The sequence below is a fragment of the Oryctolagus cuniculus genome, chromosome 1 (genome assembly GCF_964237555.1).
Source record: "Oryctolagus cuniculus chromosome 1, mOryCun1.1, whole genome shotgun sequence".
NCBI classification, from domain to species: Eukaryota; Metazoa; Chordata; class Mammalia; order Lagomorpha; family Leporidae; genus Oryctolagus; species Oryctolagus cuniculus.
In genome coordinates, this window is record NC_091432.1 from 9757153 (window position 1) to 9776390 (window position 19238).

The following is a 19238-nucleotide window of genomic DNA, read 5'->3' on the forward strand; positions in this document are numbered from 1 at the left end:
GTGTCTTCTTACAATGTGCAGGACTTTCAATTTGATTCTGATTTTTCACAAAGGGAATGTGTCTGTGAATTATGGTTCCATCTGTGTGTGGTGAGGAAAAGAGACTTCAGGAGTTTCACTCTGCCTGCTGAAATCACCACCTAGCCTTGACTTAAAATTAAGACTGAAAATGTGCGCCTTGTAATGTGTCCCTGTCACACTGAAAGAAAGAAATGGAATGACCTGTGAGGTGGACACAAACATGTGAGGCATCTGGATTTCCCAAAAAATGTTTTTCTTTTATGAGTTATTTCAGCCATGCTTTAAAGTTACTATGTTGTTCAGGTGGCAGTGGAAAGGGAGACAGGGAACGGAATGCTCTGATCAGTGTGCAAGTGTATGACACCTGGTCAACTGTCATTCAGGTAAGGGACAGTAAGGGGTTCTCTTATGGACATACTATTCCATAAACAAAGTGCAGCCTTGGCTTCCTGGGTCCTCTACGCCTGTCCTCCTGTTCCCAGAGCACATTTGTGGCTCTGCATTGACAGAACAAAGATCTATCGTCATCAAACCTAGGCTCAAGAGAATTATAGGGTGCCTAGGTACACACCTAGGGTACAAGGTGATCCTTCCGGTTGTAGTCCAGTGTACAAAGAGGTGTGGAGAACGACACTGATGAAAGGCATCAGCCCTAGCTGAGGAAAGAAGGCTAGAAGCCAGGTCTTGTGACTTAGAACATGCCTCTGTGGGCAGGGCCAGAGAGACTAATCAGGTACAAAATGCCCTGGACTCCAGGGCTCCCCAGCTGCTGCAGTGGAGTGTAGAACGGTCTTCATTCTCTGAAGCTGAGAACTCAAAGCAAAACAACAACTATGAGGCTGTCAGTGTCTCTCCTGATGGTGACTCTGGCCCTTTGCTGTTATGAGGGTGAGTATCACTTGTGATGAATCTCATTAGGAGCTTCTTCTGCACACCGTGATCATTATGGGGTGGCAATGAGGTCCAGAACCTCACAATATTCCAAAGTTTTTTCCTCAGCCTATTAAATTAGCACCTCCTTCACTAAAGCTGATACTTCATTTCTCAATTTCAATGAAATTTGTCAGGAAAATCTATGCCGGAAATTTTAGAAAGTCCTTTTTCTACACTCCAAGTCAGCATAGTTCAGTGGGAGTGCTAGACATGAATCTAGGCTCTGCTATACCAGTTCTTTGTCTTGGGGTCAAATGATGAACATTTTCCAGCCTCTTTTCATCACTGGTGTTTACAGCCAGCATCATGAAAATCTGGGAGAATGAAGATTAAGCCCATAATGGGCCAGTTGTCAGCAGGAAGCTGATACCTGCAGTGATCAGATGTTCTCTTTCCCAGAAACTCTTGGGTGTCCCTTGAGTCTTCAACTATGTTATACCTGGGAGGGTGCCTGTGGAGCTCCTAATTCCACAAGAGCCATGTTTTTGGAATTCTTAATTATAAGCTTTCAAGTGAGTATTACTAGTTTTATAGATGTTCCAGCAATAGTGGTGGTAGAGCAGGTCTAATAGCACTAGGAATTTTACCAAATTAGAATCAATTCTACCTGTTCTTCCAACAGTACAATGCTTTGCATATCTCTCTGCCTTCAGGATGTTCCAAAATTGTCTGAGACTGACTTTTTCCTCTGATTTTCTGATCCCCTCCCTGTTCTTCTGATGTCTCTGATTCTACCATCTTTAAATTCCACCCAAAGTTGATGCTGTCTGAATTTAGGGTCAAAGTAGGTCCTGATTGGGTCCTTTTTTGATTCAGAGTAGTTCTAAAGCCTAGAAGAAAATGAGTCAATGCAAGGAGAAGTCATTTCTCTGGTGTCTATACAATTCCCAATATGATCAGGAATGGGACAGTTTCCCCTCTCAGCCTCTCTGATTATTTGGAACGTCCCTTTAGAAAGAAAGAGCCCATCATAGTGTCTTTTATGAGCTTCTTATGTGTGGGGAGGCTGATCATCTGTCTGAATTTTAGCCTCTGGTTCTGGATGTATCCAATGCCATCTTCTGAATTCACCCAAATTTGCCTCAAAATATCACCTATAGACATTTTAGTAAATATGTTGGCTCTTCTCCATATTTTCCCTCACTTCTCAGACGTGGTGGGATTCTGTCTGCCATTCACTTCCAAAGTGGATTCCCCAGAACCTACTTTTCTCTAGTATCAAGGACTGATCAGGTATCATGCAATTTGCAGGCAAACTAAGTTTGTTCAAGGCTACAAATGGGGATTTCAGTTAAGGGGAGAAACTTTGGAAAATAATGGATGTGTGCTTACAAAAAACCCACAGCAACTGATCTTGTTATTGAGCTCATGTTTTTCTGGTCTTACACTTGCTGTGTAATCTTGAGGAAACAAAAACAACAAGGATCTTTCACTGTGAACAGCACAATCTTAGGATGCAAACTTGGAGGCCTGGGGAATCCTGTGTGGTCTCTCATCCAAAGACTCTGGAGAAATATTTTCCTCATAGAGATTGTCTCCACTCTTCTGCTCCAGGCAATGCGTTGGTCTGTCCTGCTCTTCTTGCTGAAAACTTTGGATATCTGTATTTTAATAAAGACCTGTTCAGATTACAACTGGCCAAGTTTATGCCACCAAGAGAGGCAGCTGAGGCATTGCTAACAGTGAAGAAATGCACAGATGGAATGCCAGAGTTCAAACGAAACCTAATTGCAGGAGCACTGGTAATTTCTTTCTCTTTTCTCTGTAGTGGAATCTGTTCAATTATACAGGCATGAGGTCAGCTTCCCACTCAGTAGAGTTCCAGTGTGATGGACATTGGGCTTGTTGTTCACCTGAAATAATGTATAACTCCAGGCTATACATTGTGTGCTACCAGTACTCCTACTGCATTAAACTCAGGTGCACTGATCTTTCCGAGCTAATTCCTCCTTAGGTTACCCATCTGGCTGCTGTGCTCATGACTGTGTCCTGAGAAGGACGATCTGGGCCACAAGTGGTGAGGTTGAAGCAGCAGAGTTTGCTGAATGCAAGGTCCACTCAACCAGGGTGTGTCAGTCACTATGGAGTCTCAGGGGAGTTGAAGAATGTAGAACAAGGAGACAGAGGTAGGGTTGGGAAGTGGAGCCAGTCCTCTGCAATAAATAGACAATAGATGCCTGAGTTTGTCTACCAGATAGCAGAGCCAGAAACCTATTCATACCTCCTTATCCACTTTGTCTTCCTTGTAATGAACAGTGGAAGGCACTCCTTGCTGATTTATCTCCTACATTGCAACACTGAACTAGAGCACTTATGTGGGTCTCTGTCATGAAATCTGATGGTATAGAAAGGTCTCTCCATCCACCTGGTATCTCAGTTTAGATTGTGAATTTTGGTTTCAAAGTCCATCATAGTTGGAATTCCATGCTAAGATTTCCATGGATAACAAGGCACAATCCAACCTTGGGAGCCTGAAATCTCCTGAATGCAGTGTTTCCCAAAGTCTCACCCCAGTTCTGCTCTAGGTCTCTCAACTCTGGGTCTCTCACTGGAGGTAAAAGCAGACTCCACTATACTGAGATGTTGGAGAAAGAAACTCCTGGGCATTTGTGTCCATTTACTTATCTTCTCCTTCTATTAGAGACCTGAACCAAATAATTTAGCTATTTCAGGACAAAAGAGAGTTCTTCACAATTATATTATTAAATAAAACTATATATGATCTGAAAATTTTTCCAAAATCAACTTATTTTTTATTCTATTTTCCAGCAATCTTTTGAAACACTCTGGTATTTGACTCATTTAGGAAATACTGTTCCTCAACCTGAGTCATTGTAGTTTTTCCAGGTGTATGCCATAATTTAACACAACTCAGCTTTATCACATTTTAACCTAACAAATGCCGTTCGAAAGCAAATCTCCATTGATGTATTGGTTTTGCTTACCTGTTAACTCCAGGGCATCATGAACGACTTTACCTTTGCTTCCTGATCTCTTTCTGTGCTTTAATTTCAGGGAGAAGTCGTGCTGCAATGTCCTGTCTGACATGTGAACAATGTTGGATCCTTCTTTCCAGTGTCTTTCAAGGTCACCTTGATCTTAAGTGCAACATATAAAGGTTTCAACGTCTTCTCTAATAAATCACTTTCCTTGCATTCCTCTATGTGTCTTCTTACTAACCTACAATCACAACACATGATTTGAGATGGATTTAATAAATAATTGCTTTCTTGGTGTTGGTAATAGTCATTGGCAGAGACCAAACATCCAAAAGCATCAGCAATTTCAAGCCTCAGAAAACCAAATGCGTAGCCAGGAACTCTCCTGAATTACTTCACAGACTCCTGACTTGAGCGACCATGAGTGAGAATGATGGTAAAGGGTAAATAACAGTTACAGAATCCTTCATGATCTTGTACTTGGGGACAATCCTAGTTTCACTGTCTACTCAGTCAATTAATTATATGGAGTGCTGGCACTGTGGCATAGTAAGCTAAGCCTCCACCTGCAGCACCGGTATCCCACATGGACTCTGCTTCACGTCCCAGTTGCTTCTCTTCCAATCCAGCTTCCTGCTAAAGGCCTGGGAAGGCAGTGGAAGATAGCCCAAGTGCTTGAGCGTTTGCAGCCATGTGGGAGACCCTGATGAAGCTCCTGGGTCCTGGTTTCTTATCAGCCCATCTCCAGCCCATCTCCAGCCATTGAAGCTACTTGTAGAGTAAACCAGTAGAAGGGATTTCTCTCTGTGTGTCCTACCTTCTCTCTCTGTAACTCTGCTTTGAAATACACACACACACACACACACACACACACACACATTCATTCCATTTATGAACTCCATCCTGTCTCATGGTTCCCTCACCCAACATAGCATCTGCCTCAAAAACATGGAGATGTCATGGGCTTCTGCCTAATTTAATGGCTGTAGTAACAAATTATTATAAACTTAATGACTTAAGACAACTTATTTTCTAAGGATTATTGAGAAAAGACATCCAAAATTCATTTCACAGTGCTCAGAACAAGGAGAGGGCAGGGCTACATTCCCTCTGAAGGGTCCAGGACAGAATCTCTCAATAGCTGCATTTAGTGCCTGATAACACATGGTAATTCCTGTCCCTTGGGCACTTCCCCCTATATATTCCTCTGGGTTATATTATCTCCTACATATCTGTCCATTTAAAATATACTGTGTCCCAAATTTGTAAAATTTATGGGTTGTCTTTAGAAACTAGAAGACTCAATAGACAAGAGTTTTAGAAATAACTCAGATTATGTGGATACAGGGATATACAGTGAAAGCAGTTGTGAGGATGTGGGTTGATGTCTGGCTATGAGGAGCAAGGAAGAAGCAATATTCCTTGCAAGTTTTTAATCCTATTTTTTATTTATATCACCATTTTAAAATGAAAACTGAGATAAGTCTAGAAAGTTGGATGTCAGTAATGAAATGGAAAGAGGATAGAAGAAAATGGGCAAAAATGTGGGCAAGAGAGTTAATTTCTTTTTTTAAAAGACTTTATTCATTCACTTGAGAGGCAGAGTTACAGACATAGAGAGGGAGAAACAGAGAAAAAGGTCTTCCATTTGCTAGTTCACTCCGCAAATGCACACAAAGGCCAGAGCTGAGCTAATCTGAAGCCAGGATCCAGGGGCCAGGAGCCAGGAGCCGGGAGCCAGGAGCTCCTTCTAGGTCTCCCATACCATGCAGGGGCCCAAACACTTGGGCCATCCTCTACTGATTTTCCCTGCCACAAAGGAGAGTTGGAACAGAAGAGGAACAGTTGGGACAAGAACTGCCACCCATATGCGATGCCTGTGCCATAGGTGGAGGCCCAGCCCGCTATGCCACAGCACTGGCCCCAAGAGAGTTAATTTCTTTTTTTTCCTTTTTTCTTTTTTTTTTAACTTTTATTTAATGAATATAAATTTCCAAAGTACAGCTTATGGATTACAATGGCTTCCCCCCCATAATGTCCCTCCCACCCGCAACCCTTCCCTTTCCCACTCCCTCTCCCCTTCCATTCACATCAAGATTCATTTTTGATTCTCTTTATATACAGAAGATCAGTTTAGCATACATTAAGTAAAGATTTCAATAGTTTGCTCCCACACAGAAACATAAAGTGAAAAATACTGTTTGAGTACTAGTTATAGCATTAAATCACAATGTACAGCACATTAAGGACAGAGATCCTACATGAGGAGTAAGTGCACAGTGACTCCTGTTGTTGACTTAACAAATTGACACTCTTGTTTATGGCCTCAGTAATCACCCTAGGCTCTTGTCATGAGCTGCCAAGGCTATGGAAGCCCCCTGAGTTCACCGACTCTGATCATTTTTAGACAAGGCCATAGTCAAAGTGGAAGTTCTCTCCTCCCTTCAGAGAAAGGTACCTCCTTCTTTGATGACCCGTTCTTTCCACTGGGATCTCACTCCTGGAGATCTTTCATTTAGGTTTTTTTTTCCCCCAGAGTGTTTTGCTTTCCATGCCTGAAATACTCTCATGTGCTTTTAAGCCGAATCCACATGCCTTAAGGGCTGATTCTGAGGCCAGAGTGCTGTTTAGGACATCCGCCATTCTATGGGTCTGCTGTGTATCTCACTTCCCGTGTTGGATCATTCTCTCCCTTTTTTATTCTATCAGCTAGTATTTGCAGACACTATTCTTGTTTATGTGATCCCTTTGGTTCTTAGTCCTAGCATTATGATCAATTGTGAACAGAAATTGATCACTGGGACTAGTGAGATGGCATTGGTACATGCCACCTCGATGGGATTGAATTCGAATCCCCTGGTATGTTTCTAACTCTACTGTTTGAGGTAAGTCAGCTTGAGCATGTCCTGAATTGCACATCTCTTCCCCCTCTTATTCCCACTCTTATATTTAACAGTGATCACTTTTCAGTTAAGTTTCAGCACTTAAGAAGAATTGTGTATTGATTACAGTATTCAACCAAAAGTACTAAGTAGAACAAACAAAAAAATACTAAGAGGGATAACATATTAAGTTGTTCATTAACAGTCAGGGCAAGGGCTGATCAAGTCACCGTTTCTCATAGTGTTCATTTCATTTTAAAAGGTTTCCTTTTTGGTGCTCAGTTAGTTGTCACCGATCAGGGAGAACATATGGTATTTGTCGCTTTGGGATTGGCTTATTTCACTCAGCATAATGTTTTCCAAATTCCTAACAGGGATCACTTTTCAGTTAAAATTTAAACACCTAAGAATAATTGTGTGTTAATTACAGAGTCCAACCAATGGTACTAGAAAAAAAATACTAAAATGGATAAAGTATTACATTGTACATCAACCGTCAGGACAAGAGCTGATCAAGTCACTGTTTCTCATAGTGTCCATTTCACTTCAACAGGTTTCCCCTTTGGTGCTCAGTTAGTTGTCGCCAATCAGGGAGAACATGTGATATTTGTCCCTTTGAGACTGGCTTAATTCACTCAGCATGATGTTTTCCAAATTCCACAATGAGAGCTTAAATTGGTGCAAGTAAACTCAGGCCAAATAGGAATATAGAATGAGATAAATCTAGTGGAGCTGGTAAATTTTGTTGAAAGAAAGAATAATTTCTTTAATAAATTGATCACCAAGTTAAATAACAAAATAGATAATTGAATAAAGATACAACATATATCAGTAGATGAGACTTTATCATGAAAATGAGTTCTAATTGAAATTCAAAGAATAGTAATATGATTTCCAGTTTTTATTCCACTGAAAGAAGATTTTGAGGTGGATGAGAAAGACCAAGAAGATGAGAATGACAGACGTAAGAAAACAAGTACTACAGGTATGCAGAGCAGGCTGAGCAGATGCCCGCACAACAGGCTGAGTTCAACACCATGAAGGATAAAGATGCCCAGAAGATTAAGTTAGTTTATGCTAATTAAAAATTTCAACAGTTTGCACCCTACAGACACACAAAGTATAAAGTACTGTTTGAATACTAATTTAGCCATTAATTTGCATAGTATAACACATTAAAGAAAGGGATCCTATATGGGGAGTAATGCACAGTGTTCTTGTTGCTGACTTGACAATTGACACTCTTATTTATGACATCCATGATCACCTGAGGTTCTTCTCATGAGCTGCCAAGGCTATGGAAGCCTCATGAGTTTGCCAACTCTGATCTTATTTAGACAAGGCCATAGTCAAAGTGGAAGTTCTCTCCTCCCTTCAGAGAAAGATACCTCCTTCTTTAATGGCCCATTCTTTCCGCTGGGACCTCATTCACAGAGATCTTTCATTTAGGTCAATTTTTTTTCCAGAGTGTCTTGGCTTTCCATGCCTAAAATACTCTCATGGACTTTTTAGCCAGATCGAAATGCCTTAAGGGCTGATTCTGAGGCCAGAGTGCTATTTAGGACTTCTGCCATTCTATGAGTCTGCTGCGTATCCCACTTCCCATGTTGGATCGTTCTCTCCTTTTTAATTCTATCAGTTATTATTAGCAGACACTAGTCTTGTTATGTGATCCCTTTGACAATACTATCTTTACGATAAATTATGAACTTAAACTGAGCACTTTGACTAGTAAGATGGCATTGGCACCTGCCAATGTAATGGAATTTGCAGTCCCCTGGCACGTTTCTAGCTCTACCATTAGGGGTAAGTTTAAGTGAGCATGTGATGAACTCTACATCTTCTAGCTCTCTTATTCCCATGCTTATTTTTAACAAGGATCAATTTTCAGTTAATTTTAAACACCTAAGAATAAGTGTGTGTTAATTAAATAGTTCAACCAATAGTATTAAGTAGAACAAAAAATTACTAAAAAGAATAAAATAGTAACATATTCCTTGACAGTCAGGACAAGGGCTGACCAAATCATTGATTGTAATAGGGTCATTTTCTCTTCTACAAGTTTCCTTTTAGGTGCTCAGTTAGTTGTCGCTGATCAGGGAGAACATAAGATATTTGTCCCTTTGAACTGAGTTTTTTTCACGCTGCATGCTGTTTTTCTGATTCCTAAATTGTGTTGCAAATGACCAGATTTCATCTTTTATTACTGTATAGTATTCTATATAGAACATATCCCATAATTTCTTTATCCAGTCTTCTGTTGATGGCCATTTAGGTTGATTCCATGTCTTAGCTATTATGAATTGAGCTGCAATGAACATGGAGGTGCAGATAGCTCTTTTATTTGCCAATTTAATTTCCCGTGGGTACATTACAAGATGTGGGTTGGCTGGGTTTAATGGTAGGGTTATATTCAGGTTTCTGAGGAATCTCCAAACTGACTTCCATAGTGGCTTTACCTGTTTGCATTCCCACAAACAGTGGATTAGTGTGTCTTTTCCCCCACATCCTCACCAGCATGTGTTGTTTTTTGATTTCTGTATGTAAGCCATTCTTTCCAGGGTGAGGTGAAACCTACTTCTCAATTGGATGTAATCCCAACTTTTAATTTTGGCTTTGACTGTCTGTGCCTCCAGGGTCTTTCCAAAAAGTCTTTGCCTGTGCCTATATCTTGCAGGGTTTCTCCAATGTTCTCAAATAATTTTATGGTGTCGGGTCATAGACACCATTAAAGATTTAAAATCTTTAATCCATGTTGATTGGATTTTTGTGTAAGGTGTAATGTAGGAGTCTTTCTTCATGCTTTTGTACCTGGAAATCCAGTTTTCCCATCACCATTTGTTGAATAGAATGTCCTTACTCCAGGGATTGGTTTTGGATCCTTGATCAAATATAAGTTGGCTGTAGGTGTTTGGATTGATTTCTGGTGTTTCTATTCTATTCCATTGGTCTATCAGTTTGTTTCTGTACCAGTACCATGCTGTTTTGATTATAACTATCCTGTAGTATGTCTTGAAATTTGGTATTGTGATGCTTCTGGCTTTGTTTTTGTTGTACAAGATTGCTTTAGCTATTCGAGGTCTCTTCTGCCTCTATATGAATTTCAGCATCATTTTTTTCCAGATCTGAGAAGAATGTCTTTGGTATTTTGATTGGTATTGCATTGAATCTATAAATTGCTTTTGGGAGAATGGACATTTTGATGATATTGATTCTTCCAATCCATGAATATGGGAGATTTTTCCAATTTTGGTATCCTCTTCTATTTCTTTCTTTTAGGATTTTGTAATTCTCATTGTAGAGATCTTTGACATCCTTGGTTAAATTTATTCCAAGGTATTTGATTGTTTTTGTGGCTATTGTGAATGGGATTGATCTTAGAAGTTCTTCCTCAGCCATAGCATTGCCTGTGTATACAAAGGCTGTTGGTTTTTGTGCATTGATTTTATATCCTGCCACTTTGCCAAACTCCTCTATGAGTTCCGATAGTTTCTTAGTAGAGTTCTTTGGATCCTCTAAATAAAGAATCATACCATCTGCAAAGAGGGATAGTTTGACTTCTTCCTTCCCAATTCGTATCCTTTAATTTATTATTCTTGCCTAATGGCTCTGGCTGAAACTTTCAGAACTATATTAAATAGCAATGGTGAAAATGGGCATCCCTGTCTGGTGCCAGATCTCAGTGGAAATGCTTCTGACTTTTCCCATTCAATAGGATGCTGGCCTTGGGTTTTTCATAAATTTCCTTGATTATGTTGAAGAATGTTCCTTCTATACACAATTTGCTATATACACATTCTATACACAATTTTCATCATGAAAGGGTGTTGTATTTTATCAAATGCTTTTCTGTATCTCTGGAGATAATCACATGGTTTTTCTTCTGCAGTTTGTTAATGTGGTGTAAAAATAGATTGATTTGCGACTATTGAACCATCTCTGCATACCAGGGACAAATCCCACTAGTCTGTGTGGATGATCTTTCTGATGTGTTATTGCATTCTATTGGCCAGAATTTTATTGAGGATTTTTGCGTCTATTTTCATCAGGGAAATTGGTTTGTAATTCTCTCTCTCTGCTGCATCTTTTTCAGGTATAGAATTTAGGTGATGCTAGCCTTGTAGAAAGAATTTGGAGGGATTCCCTCTCTTTCAATTTTTTTGAATAGCTTGAGAACTGTAGTTAGTTCTTTTAATGTCTGGCAGAATTCAGCAGTGAACTCATTTGGTCCTTTGCTTTTCTTTGTTGTGATGGCCTTTATTACTGATTCCATGTCTGACCCGGTTATAAGTTTATTTAGATTTTCTATGTCTTCTTATTTCAATTTTGGTAGGTGAGTAACATGTATGCTTTTTTAAAAGATTTTATTTATTAATTTGAGGGATAGAGTTACATACAAATAGAGGGAGAGACAAATGAAAGGTCCTCCATCCTCTGGTTCACTCCCCAAATGGGCGCATTGGCCGGAGCTGTGCCGACCGAAGCCAGGATCCAGGAGCTTCCTCCAGGTCTCCCATGTGGATGCAGGGGCCCAAGGATTTGAGCCATCTTACACTGCCTTTCCTGGCCATAACGAGAGCTGGACTAGAAGAGGGGCAGCTGGGACTAGAACTGGTGCACATATGCCATGCCAGTGCCGCAGGTGGTGGATTAATCTACAGTGCCATGGCACCAGCCCCAACAAGTATTCTTTTAAGATTGTTTTACAAAAAAGTAATAGGAAGCTCAGAGACACCAGCACTGTAAATTGTCCCCATAATATCTTTCACAGTTGTTGCCTCTGTTTTTCAAATATATATCTGCAATAAATCAAAACTCCATGCTATCCACCATTCAACTCCCTAGCCTCAACATTCAGTAACCATATTAATTCACAGCAGCCTTTGAATCAATGCAAGGAAAATTAGACAGTCATTAAAGAACTAAACAAAACTAATTCATATATTTATGAGTAAAGTCCTGAATTTTAATGACTGTAGAGAGGTAGTTACTGTTAAAGAGACTTTCAGTGGCAGTTTTTATTAATAACCCCCCTCCAAATTTCAATCACCTTCTGTAAATGTTGCTTATGGCTGAGAAAAGTCTCCCTCCATGGGGGAGATCGAAGTATTACAGACATACAAGTTTCAAATCTGTTCATGCCTTGAATGAAAACAGTTAAAGAGTAAGTGCAGAATTTAAAAAAAAAAAAGAACTTGAATTTACAGTGCCCATCTAATATTGTAATATATTCAAAGGTTATGCACTAATTCAAGCTCAATACCACTCATCTCATCACAGTCTTTTCATTTTAAGTGGTGAAAATGTTTACTATCCAATCTATTAGCAGTTTTCATAAGTTCAATAAAACATGAATGCTATACATTACACATCAGTCAGTAGAAGACAGACACTCTTGTAAGCTCCTTTTGTCATCAAAAATTCAGCATGAACAGGGTGGCCATAGAAATCATTGCTCAGAGTCCTCTTTCAAGATCCTGTACCAGAGACACTAAGGGAAAATGATGCAGAACTTGTGGATAAGTTTTCCAGCAGGCAGTATATAATGGATCTCTGTAAAGGTACAGCTTCCCAGTACCTCCCTTCTCAGGTCTTATAGATGCCCTGGGAACGTCCAGGTGGGGAAGGTACCACCCCCTGGAGGGAAGGGAATATCCCCTCCTGACCTCTCTCTGACTTTTCCAAGTTCATACTCTCTCCTCCTAATCATCTTCCCACTCAAATTTAACCTACTCATTTCCTGTTGAAATCCTCCCCTGACCCTCTGAGCCAGAGGAATTTTCTCCATTTTTAAATGAAAATTCCATGTCCTTCTCTGACATCCAGAGCCCTATATCCACATCTCTGTACCTCTCCTGCCCCATGAGATTTCCATTTACGTGTTTGCATTTCAAGCCTCTTGAGATCCAAAAGGACACTGGTATGTTCCCAAGAGTGAGGGATCAATAGAGTATGAACCATTGTAAAGTGCATCCTGTAAATGAGTGGAAAGAGAGCCTACTCCATGGTGTCTGTGGGACTCACCATTGAGGCAACAGTCTCTATTTTTTTCAATCCCGTTTCTCAATGGAGAGGCCAGCGTTTCTCAGTTTTCTTGTTCTACATGAAGTTCAAATCCGAAGACATGTCTGAGGTTTTTTATCAATATTCTTTGTATGTGAAGAGAAGAATCATATTCACAGAATGAGAGAAATACAGGAAATATGAGATATACTGCCCCAATTTTGCAGAAAAGCTGCACTCCAGAAATTTCCAAAAAGAAAAATGTACATGTAATCTTCAAAAACTATTTATTAAGATATTTTGGGAAACTTACGAATCACTGAGAAATACAATCTGAAAAAAGTTAAAAGAGGATTATGTATGGAAAAAACTGTAAAATGTCAGAAAATACACAAGTTTGCTCACTGAAGGAAGATAAAATATCAGTAACTGTAGAGTAATTATTTCTTTTTTATGTTTTCATTTTTTATTTAATGCATTTAATAAATCATTAGATTCTCAGGGTCACAGCAAAAGCATGATAATTACTACAACAGAATTTTTGTCAATTCTCATATTACTGTGATATTAATACAAAGAACAGATTCAATGTAGTTAAGTACATCTTAGCTTCTTATATGTATTTATTTAAAAAAGCTAAGCCATTTTTTTCTTTTATCCCTCACTTTTTTATATAGAACATTCTACTTTTTTGAGGGCAAAGAGTATATGAAACCTTATATTTTTGTGGGTTTTTCATCTTTTCTGTTTATATAAGGGGGCATACTCCATATATTTAATAGATACAACCTTTTTAAAATATTTATTGTTTATTTATTTGAACAATAGAGTTACAGAGAGAAGAGAGACGGGGAGAGAAAGAGAGAGAGAGAGAGAGAGAGAAGATAGAGAGAGAGAAAGAAAGACACACAGAGAAGTTGTCTATCTGCTGGTTCACTCACAAAATGGCCACAATATCTGGGCCAGGCCAAAGCTAGGATCCCAGAGCTTCTTTCAGGTGTCCCACATGGGTGCAGAGGCCCAAGCACTTGGGTCGTCTGCCTCTGCTTTCCTAGGCACATTAACAGGGAGGTGGATTGGAAGTGGAGCTGCCGAGTCTCTAACCATATGGGATGTTGGCATCACATTTGCAGTTTTAACCAGCTACACTACAATGTCAACTCCATATATACAACTTTAAGAATGTAATGATACTTCCCATTCTAACTTAACATCCTTCTTGTCTCCCAACCTCCCTAATCCTACCTTTATTTTTTTTAAAATTTTACAATGACAAAATTTCAATGTATTACTTTTTTTAAAACTTTTATTTAGTAAATATAAATTTCCAAAGTACAGTTTATGGATTACAATGGCTCCCCCCCATAACTTCCCTCCCACCCCAACCCTCCCATCTCCCGCTCCCTCTCCCATTCCATTCACATCAAGATTCATTTTCAATTATCTTTATATACAGAAGATCAATTTAGTATATATTAGTAAAGATTTCATCAGTTTGCATCCACACAGAACATAAAGTGTAAAATACTGTTTCAGTACTAGTTATAGCATTACTTCACATTGGACAACATATTAAGGACAGAGATCCCGCATGAGGAGTAAGTACACAGTGACTCCTGCTGTTTACTTAACAAATTGACACTCTTGTTTATGGCGTCAGTAATCTCCCTAGGCTCTAGTCATGAGTTGCCAAGGCTATGGAAGCCTTTTGAGTTCACCCACTTTGATCTTATTTAGACAAGGCCATGGTCAAAGTGGAAGTTCTCTCCTCCCTTCAGAGAAAGGTACCTCCTTCTTTGATGACCCGTTCTTTCTACTTGGATCTCACACATAGAGATCTTTCATTTAGGTCCTCTTTTTTTTTGCCAGAGTGTCTTGGCTTTCCATGCCTAAAATACTCTCATGGGATCTTCAGCCATATCGAATGCCTTAAGGGCTGATTCTGAGGCCAGAGTGCTGTTTAGGACATCAACCATTCTATGGGTCTGCTGTGTATCCCGCTTCTCATGTTGGATCATTCTCTCCCTTTTGATTCTATCAGCTAGTATTTGCAGATACTAGTCTTGTTTATGTGATCCTGTTCTTCTCAAACTATTCAGAACAATCAAAAAAGAGGAAATCCTCCCAAATTCTTTCTATGAAGCCAACATCACCTTAATTCCTAAGTTAGAAAAAGATGCAGCATTGAAAGAAATTTACAGGCCAATATCCCTGATGAACATAGATGCAAAAAAAGAATCCTCAGAAATTACTACAAGGACTTGTATGCCAGCAAACAGAAATGGGTAGATTCCTGGACACATGCAACCTACCTAAATTGAAGCAGGAAGACATAGATGCAAACATCCTCAATAAAATTCTGGCCAATAGAATGATTGATTAGAATTCATTAGAATGTTCATTAAATCTGTTTCCTTGTTGATCTTCTGTCTGGTTGATCTGTCTATTTCTGAGAGTAGAGTACTGAATTCCCCCAGTACTATTGTATTGGAGTCTAAGTCTCCCTTTAAGTCCTTCAATAAATCTTTTATATAAACCAGTGCCCTGTAATTAGGTGCATATAGATTGATAATCGTTATATCTTCCTGTTGAATTGATCCCTTAATCATTATATAGTGCCCCTCTTTGTCTCTCTTAGCAGTTTTTGTGTTAAAGTTTATTTTGTTTGATATTAAGATGGCTATACCCGCTCTTTTTTCATTTCTGTTGGTATGCAATAATTTTTTCCAGCCTTTCACTTTCAGTCTGTATGGATCTTTGTTGGAAAGATGTGTTTCTTGTAAGCAGCAAATAGATGGGTTTTGTACCTTAATCCATTCAGCCAATCTGTGTCTTTTAACTGGACAGTTCAGGCCATTAACGTTCAATGTGACTATTGATAAATAGTAACTTTGCCCTGCCATTTTCCCAAAGATTTTTCTAATATATGCTTTGAACTTCCTGTGATCTTTTATTGTGAGGTTTCCTTCCTTTACCTTCTTTCATACTGATGACCGTGTTTCTGTGTGTAACACATCTATAAGCATCTTTTGCAGGGCCAGGCGAGTGGCAACAAATTCTTTCAATTTCTGTTTGCTATGAAAGGTCTTTATTTCACCTTCATTCACAAATGAGAGCTTTGCAGAATATAATATTCTGGGCTGGCAGTTTTTCTCTTAGTACCAGATATATGTCTCACCATTCCCTCCTAGCCTGTAGGGTTTCTGATGAAAAGTCTGCTTTGAGTCTAATTGATCCTCTGAGAGAATCTGTTGTTCCTCTATTGCACATTTTATAATCTTTTCTTTATGTTTCACTGTGGTGAGTTTGATTGCAACGTGTTGTGGTGAGGATCTCTTTTGGTCATGCTTACTAGGGGTTTTATGAGCTTCCTGTACTAGAATTTCTCTGTCCTTCGCCAAACCTGTGAAGTTTTCTGCTAGTATCTCACTAAAAATACCTTCTAATAGTTTCTCTCTCTGCATGACTTCAGGAACTCCAATGTTGGTTTTTTTAATAGTATCCTGTAGATTCCCAACAATATTTTTTAGATTTCTACTTCCTTTTCTTTTCTTTGGTTTGACTGTATACTTTCCTGTGCTCTGTCTTCTAAGTCTGATATTCTCTTTTCTGCTTCACTGACTCTGTTTTTAAGGCTCTATAACGTGTTTGTCATTTGATGTATTGAGTTCTTCATTTCATTTTGATTTCTCATCACTATCACACTTTCCTGTTTTACTAGTTTCTGCATTTCATTTTGATTCCTCCTTAAGATTTCATTTTCTTTCTTTTTTTAACTTTTATTTAATGAATATAAATTTCCAAAGAATATTGATTACAATGGCTTCCCCCCCATAACATCCCTCCAACCCACAACCCTCCCCTTATTCACTCCCTCTCCCCTTCCATTCACATCAAGATTCATTTTCAATTCTCTTTATATACAGAAGATCAGTTTAGCATACATTAAGTAAAGATTTCAACAGTTTGCTCCCACACAGAAACATAAAGTGAAAAATACTGTTTGAGTACTAGTTATAGCATGAAATCTCAATGTACAGCACACTAAGGACACAGATCCTACATGAGGAGTAAGTGCACAGTGACTCCTATTGTTGACTTAACAAATTGACACTCTTGTTTATGGCATCAGTAATCACCCTAGGCTCTTGTCATGAGCTGCCAAGGCTATGGAAGCCCCCTGAGTTCACTGACTCTGATTATATTTAGACAAGGCCATGGTCAAAGTGGAAGTTCTCTCCTCCCTTCAGAGAAAGGTACCTCCTTCTTTGATGACCCATTCTTTCCACTGGGATCTCACTCACAGAGATCTTTCATTTAGGTTTTTTTTCCGCAGAGTTTCTTGGCTTTCCATGCCTGAAATACTCTCATGTGCTTTTCAGCCGGATCCACATGCCTTAAGGGCTGATTCTGAGGCCAGAGTGCTCTTAGGACATTTGCCATTCTATGGGTCTGCTGTGTATCTCACTTCCCATGTTGGATCATTCTCTCCCTTTTTTATTCTATCAGCTAGTATTTGCAGACACTATTCTTGTTTATGTGATCCCTTTGGTTCTTAGTCCTATCATTACGAGCAATTGTGAACAGAAATTGATCACTGGGACTAGTGAGATGGCATTGGTACATGCCACCTCGATGGGATTGAATTGGAATCCCCTGGTATGTTTCTAACTCTACAGTTTGAGGTAAGTCAGCTTGAGCATGTCCCGAATTGCACATCTATTCCCTCTCTTATTCCCACCCATATTTAACAGCAAACACTTTAAAGTTAAGTTTCAGCACTTAAGAAGAATTGTGTATTGATTACAGTATTCAACCAAAAGTATTAAGTAGAACAAACAAAAAAAAATACTAAGAGGAATAACATATTAAGCTGCTCATCAACAGTCAGGGTGAGGGCTGATCAAGTCACCGTTTCTCATAGTGTTCATTTCATTTTAAAAGGTTTCCTTTTTGGTGCTCAGTTAGTTGTCACCTATCAAGGAGAACAAGTGGTATTTGAGATCTGGTACCAGACAGGGATGCCCACTCTCACCACTGCTATTCAATATAGTTCTGGAGGTTCTAGCCAGAGCTATTAGGCAAGAAAAAGAAATTAAAGGGATACAAATTGGGAAGGAAGAACTCAAACTATCTCTCTTTGCAGATGATATGATTCTTTATTTAGGGGACCCAAAGAACTCTAATAAGAGACTATTGGAACTCATAGAAGATTTTGGCAAAGTAGCAGGGTATAAAATCAATTCACAAAAATCAACAGCCTTTGTATACACAGACAATGCCATGGCTGAGGAAGAACTTCTAAGATCAATCCCATTCACAATAGCTACAAAAACAATCAAATACCTTGGAATAAACTTAACCAAGGACGTTCAAGATCTCTACGATGAAAATTACAAAACGTTAAAGAAAGAAATAGAAGAGGATACCAAGAAATGGAAAAATCTTCCATGCTCATGGATTGGAAGAATCAACATCATCAAAATGTCCATTCTCCCAAAAGCAATTTATAGATTCAATGCAATACCAATCAAGATACCGAAGACCTTCTTCTCAGATCTGGAAAAAATGGTGCTGAAATTTATAGGGAGGCACAAGAGACCTTGAATAGCTAAAGCAATCTTGTACAACAAAAACAAAGCCAGAGGCATCACAATACCAGATTTCAGTACAGACTACAGCGAAGTTGTAATCAAAACAGCATGGTACTGGTTCAGAAACAGATGGATAGACCAATGGAACAGAATTGAAACACCAGAAATCAATCCAAACATCTACAGCCAACTCATATTTGATCAAGGGTCCAAAACCAATCCCTGGAGTAAGGACAGTCTATTCAATAAATGGTGCTGGGAAAATTGGATTTCCACGTGCAGAATCATGAAGCAAGACCCCTACCTTTCACCTTACACAAAAATCCACTCAACATGGATTAAAGACTTAAATCTACGACCTGACACCATCAAATTATTAGAGAGCATTGGAAAAACCCTGCAAGATATAGGTACCAGCAAAGACTTCTTGGAAGACACCCCAGAAGCACAGGCAGTCAAAGCCAAAATTAACATTTGGGATTGCATCAAATTGAGAAGTTTCTGTACTGCAAAAGAAACAGTCAGGAAAGTGAAAAGACAACCGACAGAATGGGAAAATATATTTGCAAACTATGCAACTGATAAAGGGTTGATAACCAGAATCTACAAAGAGATCAAGAAACTCCACAAGATCAAAACCAACAACCCACTTAAGAGATGGGCAAAGGACCTCAACAGACATTTTTCAAAAGAGGAAATCCAAATGGCCAACAGACACATGAAAAAATGTTCAAGATCACTAGCAATCAGGGAAATGCAAATCAAAACCACAATGAGGTTCCACCTCACCCCGGTTAGAATGGCTCACATTCAGAAATCTACCAACAACAGATGCTGGCGAGGATGTGGGGAAAAAGGGACACTAA

General features: G+C 39.1%; 1 protein-coding gene across 1 annotated transcript; it reads left to right on the forward strand.

Annotated features, from left to right (window-relative positions):
- The first annotated feature begins 785 nt into the window (after nt 1-785).
- Nucleotides 786-4188, forward strand: SCGB1D (lipophilin BL). Its single transcript, NM_001082157.2, is given in 3 exon segments — nt 786-909; nt 2509-2696; nt 3970-4188. Coding segments are annotated over 3 exon segments (273 nt in total). The 5' UTR covers nt 786-854; the 3' UTR covers nt 4000-4188.
- The last annotated feature ends 15050 nt before the right edge of the window (nt 4189-19238 follow it).